Source organism: Protopterus annectens, chromosome 3.part1 (assembly GCF_019279795.1).
Source record: "Protopterus annectens isolate FY-2018-M chromosome 3.part1, PAN1.0, whole genome shotgun sequence".
Lineage (NCBI taxonomy): Eukaryota > Metazoa > Chordata > Ceratodontiformes > Protopteridae > Protopterus > Protopterus annectens.
In genome coordinates, this window is record NC_056732.1 from 499,491,591 (window position 1) to 499,511,692 (window position 20,102).

At 34.6% G+C, this 20,102-nt stretch overlaps 1 protein-coding gene across 1 annotated transcript in view; it reads left to right on the plus strand.

The window, feature by feature from the left end:
- Nucleotides 1-20,102, plus strand: part of LOC122797691 (squalene monooxygenase-like) — a 290,180-nt gene that overhangs the window by 187,865 nt on the left and 82,213 nt on the right. The window contains exon 9 of the mRNA XM_044066226.1: nt 9,983-10,079. Within this exon, the coding sequence (XP_043922161.1) occupies nt 9,983-10,079 (97 nt within the window). The remainder of the gene's footprint in view (nt 1-9,982; nt 10,080-20,102) is intronic.

Sequence of the window (20,102 nt, forward strand, 5' to 3'; positions counted from 1 at the left end):
ATGCTGTGATTGATGTGGTGTTATGTGAGTATGGTGTTTACTGATAGACTGATGTATGAGGGTGGCCTAGACTGATGTATGAGGGTGGCCTCCATGTCTCTTAAATATTTTCAACTCTTGTAGGACATACAATCAATTGGTTAAAGCAGTGGGTAGTCTCTAAGCAAAAGGCAGTTAAGACACTGCCTTAGGGCACCCAATGTGTTCAGAATGGACGCAGATGGGGTTAAAGAAGTCTGATGAGCCATGTTGCCAAAGGATCACAGAGTAAGACTGGCTGTAGTACTCACGGGTTGGAAGGAGACTACTATAGTAGACTCTGATGATTTGTGGATGAAGCATTTAGGGTATTACTCTGAAGTTAGGTTAGATAGTGGCTAATATAGCAGTTCCTACTGAGAACACAGAATTAGGTTTGCCAAGACTGATGATAAGTGGTACTTTGCCTATTAGCCACTACCTGTCTCCTTCTGGTGATGGTCACACCACAGATGCATGTATCTAGGAATCCGTGCTGATGTGCTCCTCCTCTCACCAGAATCAAAACAGTAGCATTAATGCCAGGCTGGATCCTGATAAGAAAATTGCAGGCTATTTGGTGATCAGCAGTCTTGTCTCAGATGTTCCTTGCTGTCACCTTCTCCTGGTAGATGCCATTAACAGCAGCTCAGCACAACAGAGAGTTAAGTTTCACAAGAGTCCAAAATTTAAAATTGAAGTATTTTCCACCAAAATAGCAACCTGTCTAAGCCCACACAGACACTACCCACTCAGAGAAAGTCAGGAATCAATACCTCTGTATTCTTTTTCCCCACCTGGAGCAAAATAATAGCACTAATCCCAATGTGGCTCCTAAGGAGCAAGCTTCATGCCTTAAAATGTTTGGTTGTCTCAAGGAAGGTTAAGAAATAATATTGTTCTGTTCCTTCTCTCACCAGGAGCAAAACAGAAGCACTACTACCAGACTGATTCATGAGAAGCAGCTTGTAGGCTGCTAAATGATTGGTAGTCTTGTCTCCAGCATTACAGATTTTTTTAAGTAATAATTGAAAAGGGGATTAATAATCTATCTGTTGCAGTGTGCACTAAGTGGGTAGAAAGATATTAAAGAGACATTAACTTTTGCTTTACCTCCCATGATACATAGGGACACAATTGGGTTGGATTGCACTGCTAGACTTATAAAGGCCATGGTGCTCATTAGCCTAGTATGTAACTATGACCCTATGAACCAGTCTAAAGGGAAGGCCTTTCCAATTTGATAGTCTACTGTTCACTAGTGTCAGCAGATTAAATGAGGTTGAGATAGGCTCTCAAACTGAAAGTTATAGAAGGGGTGGCCCACACTAGAGCCACAGTTAATTTAAAAGCTCAACAGAGAGAGCTGGGTGAGTGGAAAATACTAACACAACAGCAGCAGCACTAGAGTTGTGGCAGCTCCAAAAGATTAAACAGTTTTCTTGTTCTGCTCACATTAAATAAAAATGCTACTTATAAGCTCCTCCCACAATCATCTAGACTTAATCCCTTTATATTCCAAGAACTGAAGATAAACATTTGGTAAAAGTGACCCTAACCAGTGACTTTTAAAACTTAAAAAAACACAACTTTAAAGTAAAATAAGTGCAAAGGACAAGAAACAATGCAAATGCGCAAACATTAAAAGAAGACTAAAATAGTCATACAGCAGTGGCAGTCTCAGAGCAGTAGCAACTACAAATGATTACATCATTTCCTTGTTAAGCTTACCTGAAATAAAAATGTGACTTCTCGGGTCTTCCCACAATCAGATAGACTTAATCCGTTTTCAGTCAGAGAATGAAAACAAGCATTTTACTAACTGACCTTAATCAACAACATTTAAAACTCCAAAAAAAATCTTTAAACTAAATAAACAAATTAAAATAAGAGCAAAAGGCAAGACATAATGCAAGTGTGCAAAGATTAAATGTATGCAAACCTTAAATGAAGAATTCTAAAACAGTCACATTGTAGCAACAGTTATCCTATTCCAAGAGCAATGACCACTCTAACAGATTATTTGAGAAAGCTCACTTATCAGAATTATATCAGTTTACCAGAATCATATGCACGGATATTCACATGCATTTTTTTCTTAATGATCAGTATTCAGATATGGCTTCCCAGAGTTTTCATTTGACCGTTCTCCCATGTTGATAATGAAATAAGAACTTGTGCTTAGTATGTTTATTCAGTTAACAAATACATTAACATAAAAAATAAAGGAAAAAATTCACTGATTATTAGGAAAAGACAGATTCCATCAATCAGATGAAGAGTGCTAGTTTAGTAAGATGATCAGTGGTCACATCCATTGTACGATGGAATATACCTCAAAGGAAGCTGAAAAGCTCAGGTGCCTGATCAATTTCTGGAAATTGTCTAATGTAATGAAGCCTAACTGACCGTGCAGCTCAGGTTTTCAAATTCCTTTGAAGTATGTTCAGTTGCACAGTGGATGTACTCAATAGGTTATGTTTGACCTATAGGTCTTATTGCGTGGTCCACTAGTTGTACTACTGTTTTAATTATGTTACAGCTTATCAACAAATCCTAAATTGTTACAGATAGCAATTCTAAGTAAAAGGCAGCTTTCAAAAATCACTAATCATAATGTAGAAGCTTAAAATTAATATTTGTACATAACATAGAATGTCTGAAGTCTACTCATTGAATTATAACCATGCCTATTACCTCATAAACACAGGTACCTCCAATGAATGTTCACTAGACCCAAATGTCCAAATAAATAAAAAATGTTCAGTGAATGATGTCCACCAAGAATAGCAAATGAAAAGTCATACTGAAGTCAAAACCCAAAGAAAGTAGAAAAGTTAAATACAACATATACATTAGAACCCAGACTTATTCTTTGGGGCTTGTGACTAATACTTTCTTTCCTAGATTGTTTATTATTAACTAAATTGATTGTGGAGTCTGCATGCCCTCCCCGCGGTCGAGTGGCATTCGAAAGACATGCTGAATGGGCGTACCTTCGTTGAAGGTTGGGTGTCAGGCTGGCACCTCAGCACTGTAAAAATCTACTGCCAATCATTAGCGGAACGGAGTTCCGCTGTGGCAACCCCTAACCAGGAAAAGCCGAAAGAAGAAGAAGATTATAGGTCCAGGTCTCACCAATGGGAACTTGCGTGTGTGGTTGTAATATCAGGTACGTATAGCTTCCTGAACTGACATAGTGTACCAACTTATAGTCATGAGAAATATTTAGGCGCTGTATGATTTGTTGTTCTCTGTCTGCATTTCATTTTGGATTGGAGTTATTCATTTAAGGTTTGGTTACTTTTAATTTTATCTGTACTCTTGTATTGCATTTTTTTTGTTTTAGCGTTTTGTTCTTTTGTGAGTTTTAAGACGTCTTGGCTAGGGTCATTTATAAAGGAATTCTTTAGCAGTCGGTGAATAAAATCCAGCTAATTAGTGGAACAGCTGAGAAATAGCATTCTTCAGTTAACTACAAGTATTTAGTGGCATCTTTACCTGTACAGAATTAATGAATGAAGACAGTTGAAAGATTTACTCCATGTTCACTGCTCATATAAATAATCTGAAATGTTCTGCTTGCACCTTTAGACTCCTTCTGCTGTGTTTGCAAATGAATATTCAAATATATTTGTGGTGTGTGTTTGTGTGTGTGTGTGTGTGTGTGTGTGTGTGTGTGTGTGTGTGTGTGTGTGTGTGTGTGCATGTGTGCATGTGCGGGTGTGTGTGTGTGTGTGTGTGTGTGTGTGTGTGTGTGTGTGTGTGTGTGTGTGTGTGTGTGTAAGTCCATGTTTTCTATGCCCAAAAGTCCTTTTTCCTCACTAAATGGGTTAGTTCGGTGTAGTCTTCCTACAGTGCTGATTTCAATCTGGGCATGTCGATATGGAATTCAAGGCAACTGAGTCTTGCAACCATTATGCCTTGTCAATACCTATCCTTAGATTGGAACTCCACTCTCTAGGAGGACTAATCCAATTATCCACATCCCATTTGAAGTAAGATTGTGTATCACATTGCTTGATCTGCATGGGGAATTTATTCCAGAGGTGGGAGGAGGTGCTGAGTAATGAACCTGCCTCTTCACCATGTTTTAGTATTCTTCTGATAAAGATTTAGATCACTGGTTCTAGTATTTGTGAAACTATTTGACTTGTGTTGGTACAAGAGATGTACACATCCTGGATCCCTAATTGCATGAATATGATTCCCATAATGAGTCTATATGATTTTTACTACATCTAGGCTTGTTTGGAGGTTTTAAGTCAGTGATCTTCTTGGTTAAGAACCTCTGGGGTCTTTCTAATTGTTTAATATGACTAGTGAGGTACGTCCCATTGGGGAAGCTGTATTCAATAACTGGTCTAATTGGTACTGAATATAAGAGAACAACAACCACTTTAGATCTGGATGATATTTCCTTGGCAATTAGCTGTGCCAAGCAGTAGGACTTCCTGACTGCTTTTACTAAATGGTGATCAAAGGGGAGGGAATTATTAACCAAATGTCCAAGGTCTCTGACAACATTCTAATTTTAAAGTGGGTATTATCAATGCTGTTTGATAATTAGAAAGGTTATCTACCAAATGGGATGATATTGCACTATGTAACATTTATTTTGAGACCATTTTTACTACATCAGGTATTTACCAGTGTAAATTATTGTTGGAGAACTTGGGCATCAAAGAGTGATTTGACAACAACTCACAGTTGACACTGATCTGTAAACTTAGCAAAAGGGCTTTGTTCTTGGTCTGGAGGCTAGAAAAGTAAATGTTGAATAAAAGAGGTTACAAGGCTGAGCCATGGTAGAACACCACTAGTCACCTTCATACTCTCTGACCTTGCACCTGCCGCCCATTCTCAAAGAGTTGTATCTTTTAGCCAGCTGGCCATACATAAGCATTTACTTGCAATTCATTTAGCTTACTAACTATGCTAGCATGGGAGAATGGTGTCAAATGCCTTGGCCAGATCAAGGTATGTTGTGTGAACAATATGACTGCTGTCAACAGTTGTGTTACCCATTTGAAGAAGTTTACCACATTCGTTAGACAGGATCCACTCTTCAGAAAGCCATGCTACTGCAGGTTAACCCAGCTGAGACTTTGAATGTCAAAGTTTATCAGGTCTTCAATAATATGTTCCATGACCTTGGAAATGAGACTTGTCAGACTGATGGACCTATAATTCTTGGGGTTCATGGTGGGACCGCCATTATGGAGTGTCGTCAGGGACACAGTCAGTTGCTAGGTTCAGGTTAAGTAGTTTTTGGAATGGCTCCACCAGGACATGTTTAATACTATTTATTAAACAGTCTGGTATAGCATCTTATACAGCTTGCTATATTATCAGTCCCATGTAGAAATGCTTTTAGCCTTGGATATCACCTTCAATATATGTTCTTTAGTAGTGATGGGGGCTTTAACAGATTCAGGGATAGAAAGCTTTGGGTAGTCATCTTTGCAGTGAAATTCACATTGACTTCATTTGCTAGTATATCAAAGTCCACTGGGTCTGGGTTGCTGGTGCCATTTATATGAGTTTGATGCTATGTTGGGTGTTGTTACTTAGTTTCCTAACATGGTTAAAGAAAGGTTTGTAATCATCTTTGGTTTCATATGCAAACCAACTTCACGGGTTGCTTTAGTAGATGCAATAGCATTTTTCAAATTAGTAGTCAATTTTCTGATATTCTCCTTGACCTGAGAGTCTTTTGATCTGCTGCAAACTTTAATGAAATTTTCTCATCGGTTTTTAGGTTTTATTTATGCAAATGAACCACCATGTTGCTTTCCTTTTAAACTTTCAATTATGTTTGGATCTGAATTGGAGTACCTGTTCTATACCCTTAACTAAGTGGGTATAGGGCTCCTTTGAAAAACCTATCTGATGTGGCAATGTCTGGTGTCATATTGCTATAAATGAATTTCAAGACTTCATTATAGAAATTCATGAGATTTGTACTTTGAAATCCTTGAATTCCAATATATGGGTTTCACTGGGTTTAGACAGAAGCAAAACTAAGGTAGAAAGAAGGGGGGCAGCCACCCGAGGTGCAAGGCGTTAGAAGGCATGATTTGCAAATGCCATTCAGTCAGTTGTGGCATTCATTTCTGTATAGAAATACATTCTGGTGCTTCATTTCTTTGCTTTTGGTGTTAGGACTAAAGCACTTGCTTCAGTGCTTCTTTTGGGGTAGAAGTTGTAGCAAGCAGCTTGCTACAGTTTTTAAAAGTAGCAGACTATTTTTATTTATTTTTTACTCCTCAGGGGTACGAGGACCTGGTGCTCCTTTAAAAGAGAGGTAAGCAGCACACTAGAGAATGGACCCCCTTTTTTAAATCGGGAAAAATGGCTGTCACTCCTGCTGCTCCTTAGTTGAGGAGCACCAGATTGGGGACTTAGATTTTTTTTTTGCTCCTCAATGTAGAAATGAGGGGTGCCAGATGCGGGAGCAGCACTTGTCATTAGCTGAGCTGGCACTGAGTTTAGAGATTTTGAGGAAGAAGATTACTAGCTTATGATCTGAGTTAACCAGGGAAGGAAATGCCAAGGGATGGGTGCAAAATGAAGTAGGTTGTGAATAGTATGTCTTCTAGTGGGGTTGGTAACAATCTGATCCATGCAGTTTTTATTTATTAGATCTAAAAAATATTGAGCGTATCCTACATTGGAGGAGTAGGTACTCCAGTTAAGTAAACGGTAGTTAAAGTCTCCCAGAATGATGGAATTATTTATGGTTAATTCACCAAATACATTCAGCAACCTTACATGAACTTCAGGGGACATGGAAGGTGTCCCGTGACAAAAAAATAAATTTATTTATTTATTTTTTATTTATTTTACATTTGTTGACCGGGCTAGTCTAGCTGGATATATGTCCATTTTCAGCAGAGGCCTGGGGAGAAAAGCTCCAGTAATTAAACACATTATATGAAGACAGACAATTCAAATAGTAAGGCGTAAATTAGGGCTAATTAATACACATATTACATAAAGTCATGGTAAATACAAACTAAAATAGTCAAATGTCTTGAGAAAGAAAACTTTTTTTTTTTCAAGGAGTATTTCATAAGACTGTGTGCATGTCATTAAGGGAGAGCTAACAAGGCTATAAGGAGCAGAGATTGCAGGAATTTAGGAGGAAGAGAGGACAGGGAGGTGAAAAAGGAAGTTAGTCTGGGTTGGTACAGGAGCAAAGCCAGTGTTTATTGAGATGAGTTTTCAGCTGCTTTTTGAAAAATGGAAGGGAGGACAAAGACAGGATAACAGAGGTAATTTGTTCCACATTTTGCCAACTGAGTTGAAAAAAAGACAATCACCTGCAGAGTTATTGGGTTTGGTTGTATTAATCAGTAGTTTGTTGGAAGAACGTAGATGTTTCAGGTTATTGTATGGTGAAATGAGGCTAGAGAGTACAGGTGATTGAGTTGGTTGGTATAGGATCTTGTGAGCTATTAAGAGCTGTTGAAGTGTGAGTTGGTTCTCGAGTTCAAGCCAACCTAGTTTTCTTAGGTTCAGGCAGTGGTGGGTTTTAAATGGGGATCCTGCTGCAAATCGAGCAATATTATGGTAAGATGTTGCTAGTTTCTTAAGGTTGTTTTTGGAGAGATTAGTGTATATGGGGGAGGCATATAGTAGTGTAGAGATAAGGTGTGATCTGGCTAAGGTGGTCCTTGCTTTGGGTGAAAGGAAGGGTTTGATTCTATAAAGGGATCCGATTTTTTTATTAACTAATTTTATTGTGCTATTGATGTGAGTCTCAAAGCTGAGATTATTGTCAATGGTTACGCCTAATAGTTTAGTTGTTGTTTCAGGAGAGATGAGAATGCAATCAATGGAAGAGAGAGTAAAGTTTAGTGGGGCAGATCTACGAGTAGGTGAGAACAATAGCAATTTAGTTTTCTTGGGGTTAAGGAGTAGACAACGATCAGAGAACCACTGTTCAACAGTGTTAAAAGCTTTTTGAGTGATAGAGTGTAGTTCAGTTTGTGAGTTAGTGGTACAGATAATAGTAGAATCGTCTGCATATTGTATACAGATGGTATATGGGATAGCTAATTGGAGGTCATTAATAAAGATGGAAAATAGAAGGGGGCCCAAGATAGAGCCTTGAGGTACACCTAGAGATGTAGGGAGTAGAATTGATAGAGCATTTTTCTAGAGAACTGCCTGTTGGCGGTTTTCTAGGTAAGATGTAAACCAAGTTAAGGAAGGGGGTCAAGTGAGAAAGATTTTAGTATGTGCAGAAGAAGTTTATGGTTTACCAAGTCGAAAGCTTTAGATAAGTCAACAAAGATAGAGGATGATAGGTTGTTATTGTTACGGGTATAGTTGATAGAGTTGGTAAAGGAGAGTATGGCTGTGGTAGTACTGTTGGAAGGTCTAAATCCATGTTGACAGTTTGCAAGTAGGTTGTTATGCAGAAGGTGGTTTAGAATTTGCTTATGGATACATTTTTCTGTGATTTTAGCTATAGGTGATAGGAGTGCTATAGGACGAAAGTTAGAGAAGTCATTTGATTTACCTCCTTTGTGAAGTGGGATGATGTGTGATATCTTCCATACACAGGGGAAAATAAATTGATAGTCTTTCCAGTTTAGAATGATTTGGAGCTCAGTAAGTTCAGCAAGTGGGCCTCTAGGAATCTGCCTTGAAGTGGTCTTTAACAAATATGGATACCCCACAACAGCCCTATTTGGGTATGAAGGCATGGTAGGCACAAAATCCAAGTTCAGTGGGAGTATTTTCTAGAAATTTAAACCAAGTTTCAGTGATTTATACATACATGGATACATGCCAAATGCAGGTGAGCCTCAAGGTCAGACATTGAGCAGAGCCACCTTATTTTTTTTTTATAGCCACCTTAATTTGTTCATGTTTAGACTCTAGTTTAAAAAGCCTTTATGGGGACAGCAAATGTTTTAGCCAGTAAGAGGAAACCTTTGAACAAGAGGTGCAGGCCATCCTTTGCAAAGTAAGACCGTGAAGTATCTCATTCCATGCTGACACATACTGGATCCCCGACAATGTCACCAAGCACTTTGCCAATTATGTTTTCTTTATATGTAGGCATCATTCTTGGAGAAGGAAGGATTCAGCTTAGGACCAGAGTCCTGCTTGCATTTGTAACATACACTGAGTTCTGACATGTCTCTCTGCATATCTCTCATGGTTATGTGTCTCAGATTATTCACCCTTACATGCACAACCATCATATCATAGTCATTTTTGTTCGATGAAAGGGTCCTAAGGGACTTTGAGGCATCTGAAATCCTGGCATGTCTTTGTACAGCCTAAAGAGTGGAAGATCGGTGTGTCTCACTATGGAGCCACTGGTCACTAAGACATTTTTGTTTATGCAGTGATCAGGTATATTGGAATTGAGACCATTAAGTTGTGGTTGGCTCTCTGTTGAAACTGTGTTTGGATATGATGTGACATTTAATTTTCAATGAGACCTAAGCCTCTTGGATCTAGGAAGCTTTGGTAAGGATTTTCCTTACAGCCTCAGTGTATGACATTACTGTGCAAGATGATGTAGAGTGCGGTGTACTTATGTGAAGTTTACAATCTGTGCTTTCTTGTGAGAGTGAGGCCTCCAAATTTGCTAAATATCTGCATCACTCAGAGAGGTATTTGTATTGAGTAAGAGTTTATCTGTGATCACATGGTGGTTACTAAGCTACCCAAGGATATCAAGTGCAATGAGTCTAGCAACAGAAGAGAAACAAGAAGGCTTTTTCATGTTCCAGTTTGAACCTTTTTCCTATGGTCATGAAGAGAACTGATCATAAGCATGACAACCATTATAATAATGGAAGTTAAGGTGCCTGTTATTTGATCCTAAATTACGATCAGTAGCAAAATGTTTTATCAAAACATAGTAATACTACATACATTGCTGAAAAATGGAACATATGTGTTTTATAACCCATACAATTTCATTTATCTGTCTTAGGCCAAACAGAAATTCTACCGGTTAAGGAAGGACTCCTGTACCTTTGTGGTGAATGTACTTGCTGAAGTTCTGCATGGACTTTTTACTGCTTCAGATGGTAAGTTTTGTCTAAAGTGCTTGATTATAATGCAGGTAAACATTGTCAGATGTCTTACTACATGTACTGTTATGATCAACACTTTGTGTATTTTTTTCTTCATTTAGTATGTTGCAAAGCATGAAAAAATAACTGGTGGTTCAGTTAGCATCATCTGATATAATTTTATTAACATAGCTATAACACCGTGACCTGCAGTGGTTGTGGGTTATTCAGAAATAGAAATTACTGAGGGGCGTGGCCAAGGATGAACACAGGATAGTAGCAGATTTCTTCAGCTCCACCAATTTCATTACATTGACAGGAATTAATTACTTAAAAAATTAATTTTTGAAGTAATTTTCTTTCTAAATATGTTTGTTTTATATAGTTCTTGAACTATATCTAAAAAAGAAAGGAAATCTTAATAATATTCCTGTCAGAAATTACTTTGGAAATTTTCCTGTCAGTTTATCAGTCTGAAATGAGTTCCAGTAAGACAAATTCTCAAGACTCCAGCATCAAGAAAGAACTTCAGTCTCTGATAATTATAGTCCAGCAACTTACTGCTAAGATGGATAAAATGGATACTAAAATAGACACTTTCATAGAAAAAACTACAAAACAAATAGACTTGTTACATATGGACCTGCAACAACAGAAGATCCAGATGACAGGCATAGAAGAAGCTGTAAATGACATGGAAAATAGAATACAAGAAGAGGAAATCAACATTGAGTTTCTGCTGAAACAAAATACACATTTACAAACAAAGCTGGATGACCTGGAAAATAGATCTAGGCAATAACATTAGGATTTTTGGACTGCCAGAAAATATTGAAGGTAACAATATTACTTCTTTTTAACAACATGGCTCCCTAAAACTTTAGATTTACCAGAAGCATTCTCTTTTGGTATCGAAGAGCACATAGATCTATAGCTAATACTAACTCTAACAAAAACTATCCTAGATCAGTTATAGTTAGATTTCTATCATCTTTTGATAAAGAGATGGTTCTTAAATCTGCTTGGACTAAAGCTCCTGTTAAGATTAATGAAACAACTGTGCGTTTTGACAATGACTATTCTTCCATGGTATTAGCTAAAAGAAAAGTTTTTCTGCCACTAATAAGGGAGCTTAAAAAAAGCACAGTTTAAAACATACCTTCTGTTTCCTGCCAAGCTTAAAATCTTCCTTCCTGATGGTCCTAAAATTTTCGATGACTTAGACTCTGCTTTACTGTTTATCAAAAAAAATAAGATTTTGGAAAAAATAGAAGAAATGGAATGGGCTAGTCCTTCGTTAAAGAGACTGGCAATTGAAACTTCGTGGAAGACTTCAGAGAAGAAGAAGAGACTAAAAAACAAATGATTTGTACTATGTTTTTTTTCTCTCTCACCATTTTATTTTATTATTAATCTTTTTAAATATAGTTCCTGCATTTCCAAGAAGCAACAAATATTTTGAAAAAGATTTAATCAAAGTTATTCCCTGTGTGCAAAGAAATGTTTTGTTTCATAACTAGTCAAAATATCTGGAGATTTAATGGCAAGCTGTGATTTAACTTGTTTCTCTTTCTGAAGAGGAAAAATAAGGTCAGTAATTTGATACATTTTTTTTTCCTTTAAAAGTTTATATGTTCTTCAAATGCTATTCCTAATTATACTTTCTTGATTACACTGCTTATGCTTGTTTGTAAATAATCTGTCATGCTTTAACTAATAATAATTAGAACTAAATAATAGTAAATAATATGTTTTATTTTTAACTCTATTAATATAAACAGTAAGTAACATTCTATTGTATATACTTCTTATAGCTTTCTCTTACATTTTTTTATTTCTGCCTTACACCCTTTTACTTTCTACTCTCTTTTCTTTTCTTTATTAATATATAGAAATGCTTTTGATCATATAGACACAGTAAATAATAAGATTTGCATAGGAGTTGAGTTGGGCAAAAATGTTGAGTTTTGTTACTTATTAATAATTTTGGGCTTGATTTCACTTACATAGAGTCTGTAATAACCTGTAGAATGCATTGTGAAGGTTTTGTCATGTTTAGATGCATTTACACTGCTAAATGAATGTTTGTCACTAGTTTTTAATAAGTTTCCCGCCAAAATGTTAAGAGAGACAATCTGGGATGTGGGCTGTCTCATGCACAGTGTCCATGAGCTACTTCAAAAGCTTCAACTCTCAGAATTCTCACAGAGAAGCTGAAAGCAGCTAGTCTCACCTTTGACCTAGATATCACACTGACACATCACAGATACAGGAATGACACTACCTAATTATACTTTCTTAATTACACTGCTTATGCTTGTTTGTAAATAATCTGTCATGCTTTAACTAATAATAATTAGAACTAAATAATAGTAAATAATATGTTTTATTTTTAACTCTATTAATATAAACAGTAAGTAATATTCTATTGTATATACTTCTTATAGCTTTCTCTTACATTTTTTTTATTTCTGCCTTACACCCTTTTACTTTCTACTCTCTTTTCTTTTCTTTATTAATATATAGAAATACTTTTGATCATATAGACACAGTAAATAATAAGATTCGCATAGGAGTTGAGTTGGGACAAAAATGTTGAGTTTTGTTACTTATTAATAATTTTGGGCTTGATTTCACTTACATAGAGTCTGTAATAACCTGTAGAATGCATTGTGAAGGTTTTGTCATGTTTAGATGCATTTACACTGCTAAATGAATGTTTGTCACTAGTTTTAATAAGTTTCCGCCAAAATGTTAAGAGAGACAATCTGGGATGTGGGCTGTCTCATGCACAGTGTCCATGAGCTACTTCAAAAGCTTCAACTCTCAGAATTCTCACAGAGAAGCTGAAAGCAGCTGGTCTCACCTTTGACCTAGATATCACACTGACACATCACAGATACAGGAATAGCAGATTAATAATATGTGTTAAAACCTATGTCCCAAACATATACATTACTATAACTCATTTAATTCATCTGATTGACAAGCATAAATAATTTTATAACTCTATACTGGAAGAAATTGTCATGTGATATATTTTAAAGCAGTAGTATAGCATGTTTGTAAAATCTGGTTACTAAAATGTGTTTGCTGTGCATTATTTTGTATAAAGCAGACAGATTTATTGAAGGGACAGCAATGTAAGATGGTGCTCAGTAAAGATACAACTCAGTGAGATCAGATATATATATATGTATGTGTGTGTGTGTGTGTGTGTGTGTGTGTGTGTGTGTGTGTGTGTGTGTTTGTGTGTATGTGTGTGTGTGTGTGTGTGTGTGTGTGTGTGTATGTGCGTGTGTATGTGTGTGTGTATGTGTGTGTTTGTATGCATGTGTATATATATATATATATATATATATATATATATATATATATGTATATGTGTATATGTGTGTGTATGTGTGTATGTATATATATATATATACATATGTGTGTGTGTGTGTGTGTGTGTGTGTGTGTGTATGTGTGTGTATGTAGATATGTATATAAATGTTTCTGAGAATCTGCTTAACTATGAAGTATGATTTATAACAATTTCTATGAATACAATATTTTATTCTATTGGCAATAATGAGTTTGAGTAAATGCTCATATACAAACAATTCAAGGTTTTTTTTGGAAGCTGTTAACTGTATTTACATGACAGAAAATAGATGCATCCTAATATATGTAATGTCTGAATCATATTAGCCAAAGTTTTTGATTTAAATGAATGTTAGAACTTATTTTTCTCTCCTCTTGATTTCTAACATCAAGATTATTTGAATGCTATTTGAATATAAGTGTTTTATATTACATGGATGTATATAGTAGTATGAACAGTTTTAAAAAAAAAAAAAAAAAAAAAAAAAAAAAAGGTTTATTTTAGTTTATATGATGCTGTTTTACCAAATGTGTAGTCTTGTCTTGCTAGATAATTGAATTGAAAACTGTTAACTTCAGTTAAATATAACTAGTATTAAATTGATAAGGTGGTAGCTGACGTACTGCTGCTTAGGGTAGGGGGTTAACTTGAGTGGTAAATACTACTCTAAGTTGGAGTTTACAACTCCAGGCTGGATGCAAGGTTTAATCCTTACATTATTTTCACTTGTTCATTGTTATTTGTATATAGTTTTGACATCCACAATATATTTTGTACATTCATTGTCACTACAAACAAAATTGAATCCTATACGAAATCCCATAAGAGATTCAATAAATACAGCTATATTTAAAGGTACACCTAAAGGAGGAGATGTAACATTACTTATCTTGTTATTTGTTATTTTGATCATAAGATTCTTAAGTTTTAAAATGCCAAATGACATATTTAAAAGGAATTTCTTTAAACATTAATGGATTGAATAATCCGTGTAAAAGGGCAAGCCTAATAAGATACATTAATTTACATAAGGCCAACTTAGTCTTCCTACAAGAAACCCATCTCTTGAAAAAAGATATTGATAAACTAGCCACAAACAAATATACAGTATTGGTTAGTTCAGAGCACACTCAGAAAAAGAGGAGTGGCTATTTTATGGAATAAAAGTATGCCCATTCCTAAAACCATTAAGTCTTATCAGGATGACAAAGGAATGTTTTGTATGGTTACAATACAAATTAATGGGAAGACTTACACTTTAATTAATGTATATTGGATACCTGGAATTGGTATTAATACAGTGAAACATCATCTTGATAAGATCATATCATTCTCTATAGGAAATATTATTTTAGCTGGTGACTTTAATTGTATACTACATGAAAGTGATACTACCACTATAGGAAAGAGAAGAATTACATCTAATGCAAAACATTTAAAGGATTTTGCTAATTCTTATCATTTGAATGATATTAATAATCAGATAGATTCAAAATCATTACCATACACATTTTTTTCCTAACAGATACAAAACGTATTCAAAAATAGATAGGGTCTTTATTTCTAACCAGATGGTAACAGATTTAATTAATTCCAAAATCATTTCATGTCCTATATCTGATCATAATTCAATTGTTTTTGAATTCATGATAAAAAATACTCGTAATGTTCAGATCAAAAGGATACCAGCATACTTAACTCAACTAAAAGACTATAAAGAATATATACTTTCAGAAGTAAAACATTTTTTAGACATAAATAACACTCCTGAAGTCTCCATTGTTTATGTTTGGGATGCCTTAAAATCATATCTATATGGACAAAGTATCAGATGGTATAATAATAAAAGGAAATCTTGGGATAAGAAATTGTTAGATATTCAAAGTAAATTAGACTCTTATAAACATAATAATAAAGAAAATATTATGGACAAGAAAGTTATTGAAGAAATAAACAAACTAAATGAGAAATACAAAGAAATTTTAACTCATAAAGTTAAAATAACTTCAGAGAATTACAAGTTTTTGTCTTATTCAATAAGCCCCAAATACTTACATAGACTTAAAAATAAAACAAAAAGGTTGAATAAACAAAACCATATCAAAGAAATCTTTTCTCTAAGGAAAAAGAAGAATGTTTCTAGTATACCAGAAATACTAGATGAATTTAGAAATCACTTTCACAAAATTAACCATAATAATATTAACATGAAACCTAAAGATAAAATAAAGGAGTTTATAACCACAAATATGAATAAAAACTTAATAAACAACAGATTAAACTATTGGACAAGAGTATTTCATATACAGAAGTTATTACACAAATAAATAAGCTTAAATCAAACAAAGCACCGGGTAATGATGGTATTATACCAGAGATATATAAAATCCTTTCTAAAAATACATATTCATTAATACATAAGGTTTTTATTTTGGCCCAAACTGAATTAATAACCCCCCCCATCTTGGCAATATACATTTATTTCGCCAATTTTAAAACCTAATAAAGATCCAACTAGATGTTCTTCATATCGGCCCATCTCATTACTTAATGTTGATTATAAAATGTTTATGAATATCTTTGCTGATAGATTGAAGACAATCATTCCCGGCATTATAGATATAGATCAGACAGGCTTCATTGTAAATAGAAATACTTTTGATAATATAAGAAGAACTTTAACATTAATAGATTTTGCAAATAGGAAAAGAAAGATTTAACACTTATTAGTCTTGATATAAGTTCAGCATTTGATTCAGTAAGTTGGGACTATCTGTTTACCTTAATGAAGTGCACAAACTTCTCGGATGCATTTGTAAATCTAATTGAACATTTATACAAAGGAACGTTGGCTTATATTAAGGTAGGAACATATGTTTCACAAAAATACCCATTCTTAAAGGTACAAAACAAGGATGTCCACTTTCTCCACTATTATTCACTTTAGTAATGGAGCCTTGGGCTAATTTGATCAGAAACAGTACTGACATAGAGGGTTTTGAAATAGATGAAAATACAACATCCAAAATTCAACTTTTGCAGATGATGTTCTAATTACATCAGCAGGATCTAATTCTTCTATACAGTCTCTATTTGATAACATGATGAATTTTAAAAGTATTTCTGGTTTAATATTCAATAAAGAAAAAACTAAAATACTACCTATATATACACGAAAAAATATTCTCATTAGTGATTTTACTAAATATGTACCCAATTCAGGTCAGATAACTTATTTAGGTATAATACTATCTAAAGATATTAAATCTATTATATATAATAATTATAATACCTGTTTTCTTAGTATACAAAATCTTTTTAATACCTGGAATAATATGTTTTTTACTATGGAGGAGAGACTTACAATTATTAAAATGATAATATTCCCCAAGATTTTATACTTAATACAATCAATAATACTTCCACCTACAAAAATAATTATCAAGAAACTGAACACACTAATGTTAAATTTCTTATGGGCACCTAATAGACCTAGGATTGCATTAAAGAAACATACTAATAGCTGGTCTCAAGGGGTATTTCTTTTCCAGACTTTAATTTATATACTATCTCTTCTATTGTAAAAGTTATTACTTTATTAATAGATCAGTCATATGTCACAAAATGGAAAGATTATTGGGAGCTAATTAGTATACACTTCATGAAAATCTCCTTAACACATAAAAATATGATTGTAAATAACTCCATGTTATGGTTACTAAAGGAATTTTGTACTTCACCTATTACACCTAAACATATGGTTTGTTATCCATTAAATATTATTATTAGTTATCGTAACTTTATATTCATGCACCCTAAGTATAGGGAATGGAATTTTATTGTATTTCCTATAATGTATACTCAGGGTATGCTTTTGTCATCTACTTCTGAAGGAACTCATTTAGCTATAGATAATGATCTAGAGTACTGCTATCAGTTGATATCTGATAATAAAGTTAAAAATCTAGATTTCTTAAAACAAGAATTTGATCTAAGAGAAACTTGCTGGTTAGAGGTTCAGATCTTTAGACAGCATCTCATTAATAAAATAGATTTAATGTCTATAACTGTTAAAGAATCTATTCCAACACTGATTGATTACTTGATATTAAATTTACAACATAAAGTTTCTGATAAAGGTAAACTTTCATGCATACATAAAGTTATCAGACAAGAAACTTTTTACAGTGTAGATTCATACTGGAATTATTTCACTTCTATTAATGGGGACCCACCAAATCAACAAGATAAACAATATATATTGGAATCTGCTTATAGAACTACGTCTTCCATTGTCTGGAGACTTTATACATGGAAATTTTACATAGATCTTTTATACACCTTTGATGATGAATAAAATAAATAATAAAGATAATCTATGTAAGAGATGTAATGTAGAAATGAATGCTGACTGGGCTCATATGTTTTATGACTGTATAAAATTGAAAGAATACTGGAAGTCAATTAATGAATTTTTGCAGGCTCTTTTACAGATAATTTAATTATTTCTAAATCTCTTATATTATTCAACACACCTGTACCTCAAAGTGTTAAAAAGGTTAAGCTTCCCTTGTTATGGTCTATTCTAGCAGTGGCTAGGAAAATAATAACTAGAAATTGGATTTCAGATACACCTCCTTCATTCAATGAATTTAAAAATGTTATGAATATAGTGTGCCATATGGAAATAAACACAATTAGGACTAGAACAAATAGAAAAACATCTTATTTTATTGTATGGGATAATTTACAAAATTTGTTAAAAAAATTTTAATTTCAATAGCATGGTATTTTAGTTTAATTAATTGATCTGATTGTAGTGGATGTCTTTGTAAATACTTTAGTTGTTTTGTTGAATATTATAATAATACCTATTTTTAATTACTTGTATAAAATTGTTATGATATTTCTCTTATATGTTAAAACAATAAACCTGTTTTGAAAAAAAAAGAAATAGAAATTACTCCTGACCATCCAGGCTTGATAGTGAGGGCAAATATGAATTCAATACGAATGTGAGAGCCAACCTGGGCCTCATGGGCCATAGTTCGGGTTTTATCTCTCCACAACACAACATTGGCTTTCAGCTAAACTTTCTTCAGGATATAAATGCATGCAGCAGCCTTCAAGGTCCATACAAGGCATGCTTTTTATTTTTTACTTCTGCCTGACCTACTCAAAAGTCAGAGGAAGAAAATAGTGATTTCCTTTGGTACCCCCGGCCCGTCCTATGACTGAGGGATGTAACACCCCCCCCCCCCATGAATTGGCAAGAAAATGTAATTTGCAGCTGATTGCCTAACATTAAAAATACAAAGATATTAGCATTTGTCAGTCAGAACTGGAAGGGTCATACTGCAACATGCTTTCCATACAGCCATGTTTAGTTATCCTGCAAGAATAGAAAAAGAGAAGCATGTGACACCAGCATTCACCAGCAGTAAGAATGTGTTGTCAGCATTAACAGAAACATGAATGAAGCTTCCCACATCTGTTCTGCATACAGTGTCATAAACATGCGCCTGATATAAGATATGTACAACAGAAGTGAATATCTAGGACTGCTAATGTTACTACACAAAGCCAGCAAAATCAGAATCTAAATCACTGATTGGCATGATTTCAGATACTGCCACACAAAGAATAGCAGCTTCAGTCATCAATCAGCAAAACTGGCTTAAAAATTAAATATATAATTTTTTGAAGGGATTCTGCCACATATTTCTGAATTTTGGCAAGGGGGGGGTCATTGCCCCTCAAGTTCATACAAACCCATGCCTATAAAAGCTCAAACTGGAAGCTGAAAAGGCCTTCTTGTTTTCCATCTCCTTTTCTGTTGCTAGATGCATAGCGCTGTAGATTGACGCAAACAGTTGTTGCTCGAACCAATGAGAAAAAAGTCCTGATTGTAATGACTGCTTAGGGAATGGTGTCCAACATCATCCAATCAATAACAAAATGACTGCAACAGCCTTCCAAATGTAATGTCTGTTTTTCTGCTGCCTCTCCACAGGGATAAATGCCCCATGACACCTTGAATTCTCCTTACATCAAATTAGAGAGAAACAAATCAGGGAACACATTTGAACTTAAGCCTTTGTACAATATGCTTGAAAACATACACACACACACACACACACACACACACACACACACACACACGCACACACACACACACACACACACACACACACTTGTAGGTTTTCTATCATGATCTTGAACTGTAAAGGCCTTTGGAAATCTGAGGAGTTTAATACAGGCTCTGAATAGAGAATTCTTGTTAGCTGTTTAAAGGCATCTGCCTCTATTGTCCAATTATGCGTAAGAAGCATTTTCCTTTTTGTTAAATCTGTAAGAAGGCAAACTAGTGAAGCAAAGCAGGGTAAAGATTTCTGATACTGACACTGTATTATCACATTCTCTAGGTAAGTGGTAGCCAACATGTGGTGTTAGATCTCTGTCCATATATATCTGAAAGGTTGTCGGGACACCATGCAGCCAGATAGGAAGGACAGGATAGAGGAATAAGCCCTCTTGTGTTGAGAAACCTGCTGTTGTTTTCTCTTTGGTTTCAGCTGTTAGAGGGATCTGCCAAAATCCTTTTGTTAGCTTTAATTTGTTCAAATTCTTGCCTTTCCCTACCAGAAAAGCAGTGGGGGCTGGTGACTTCA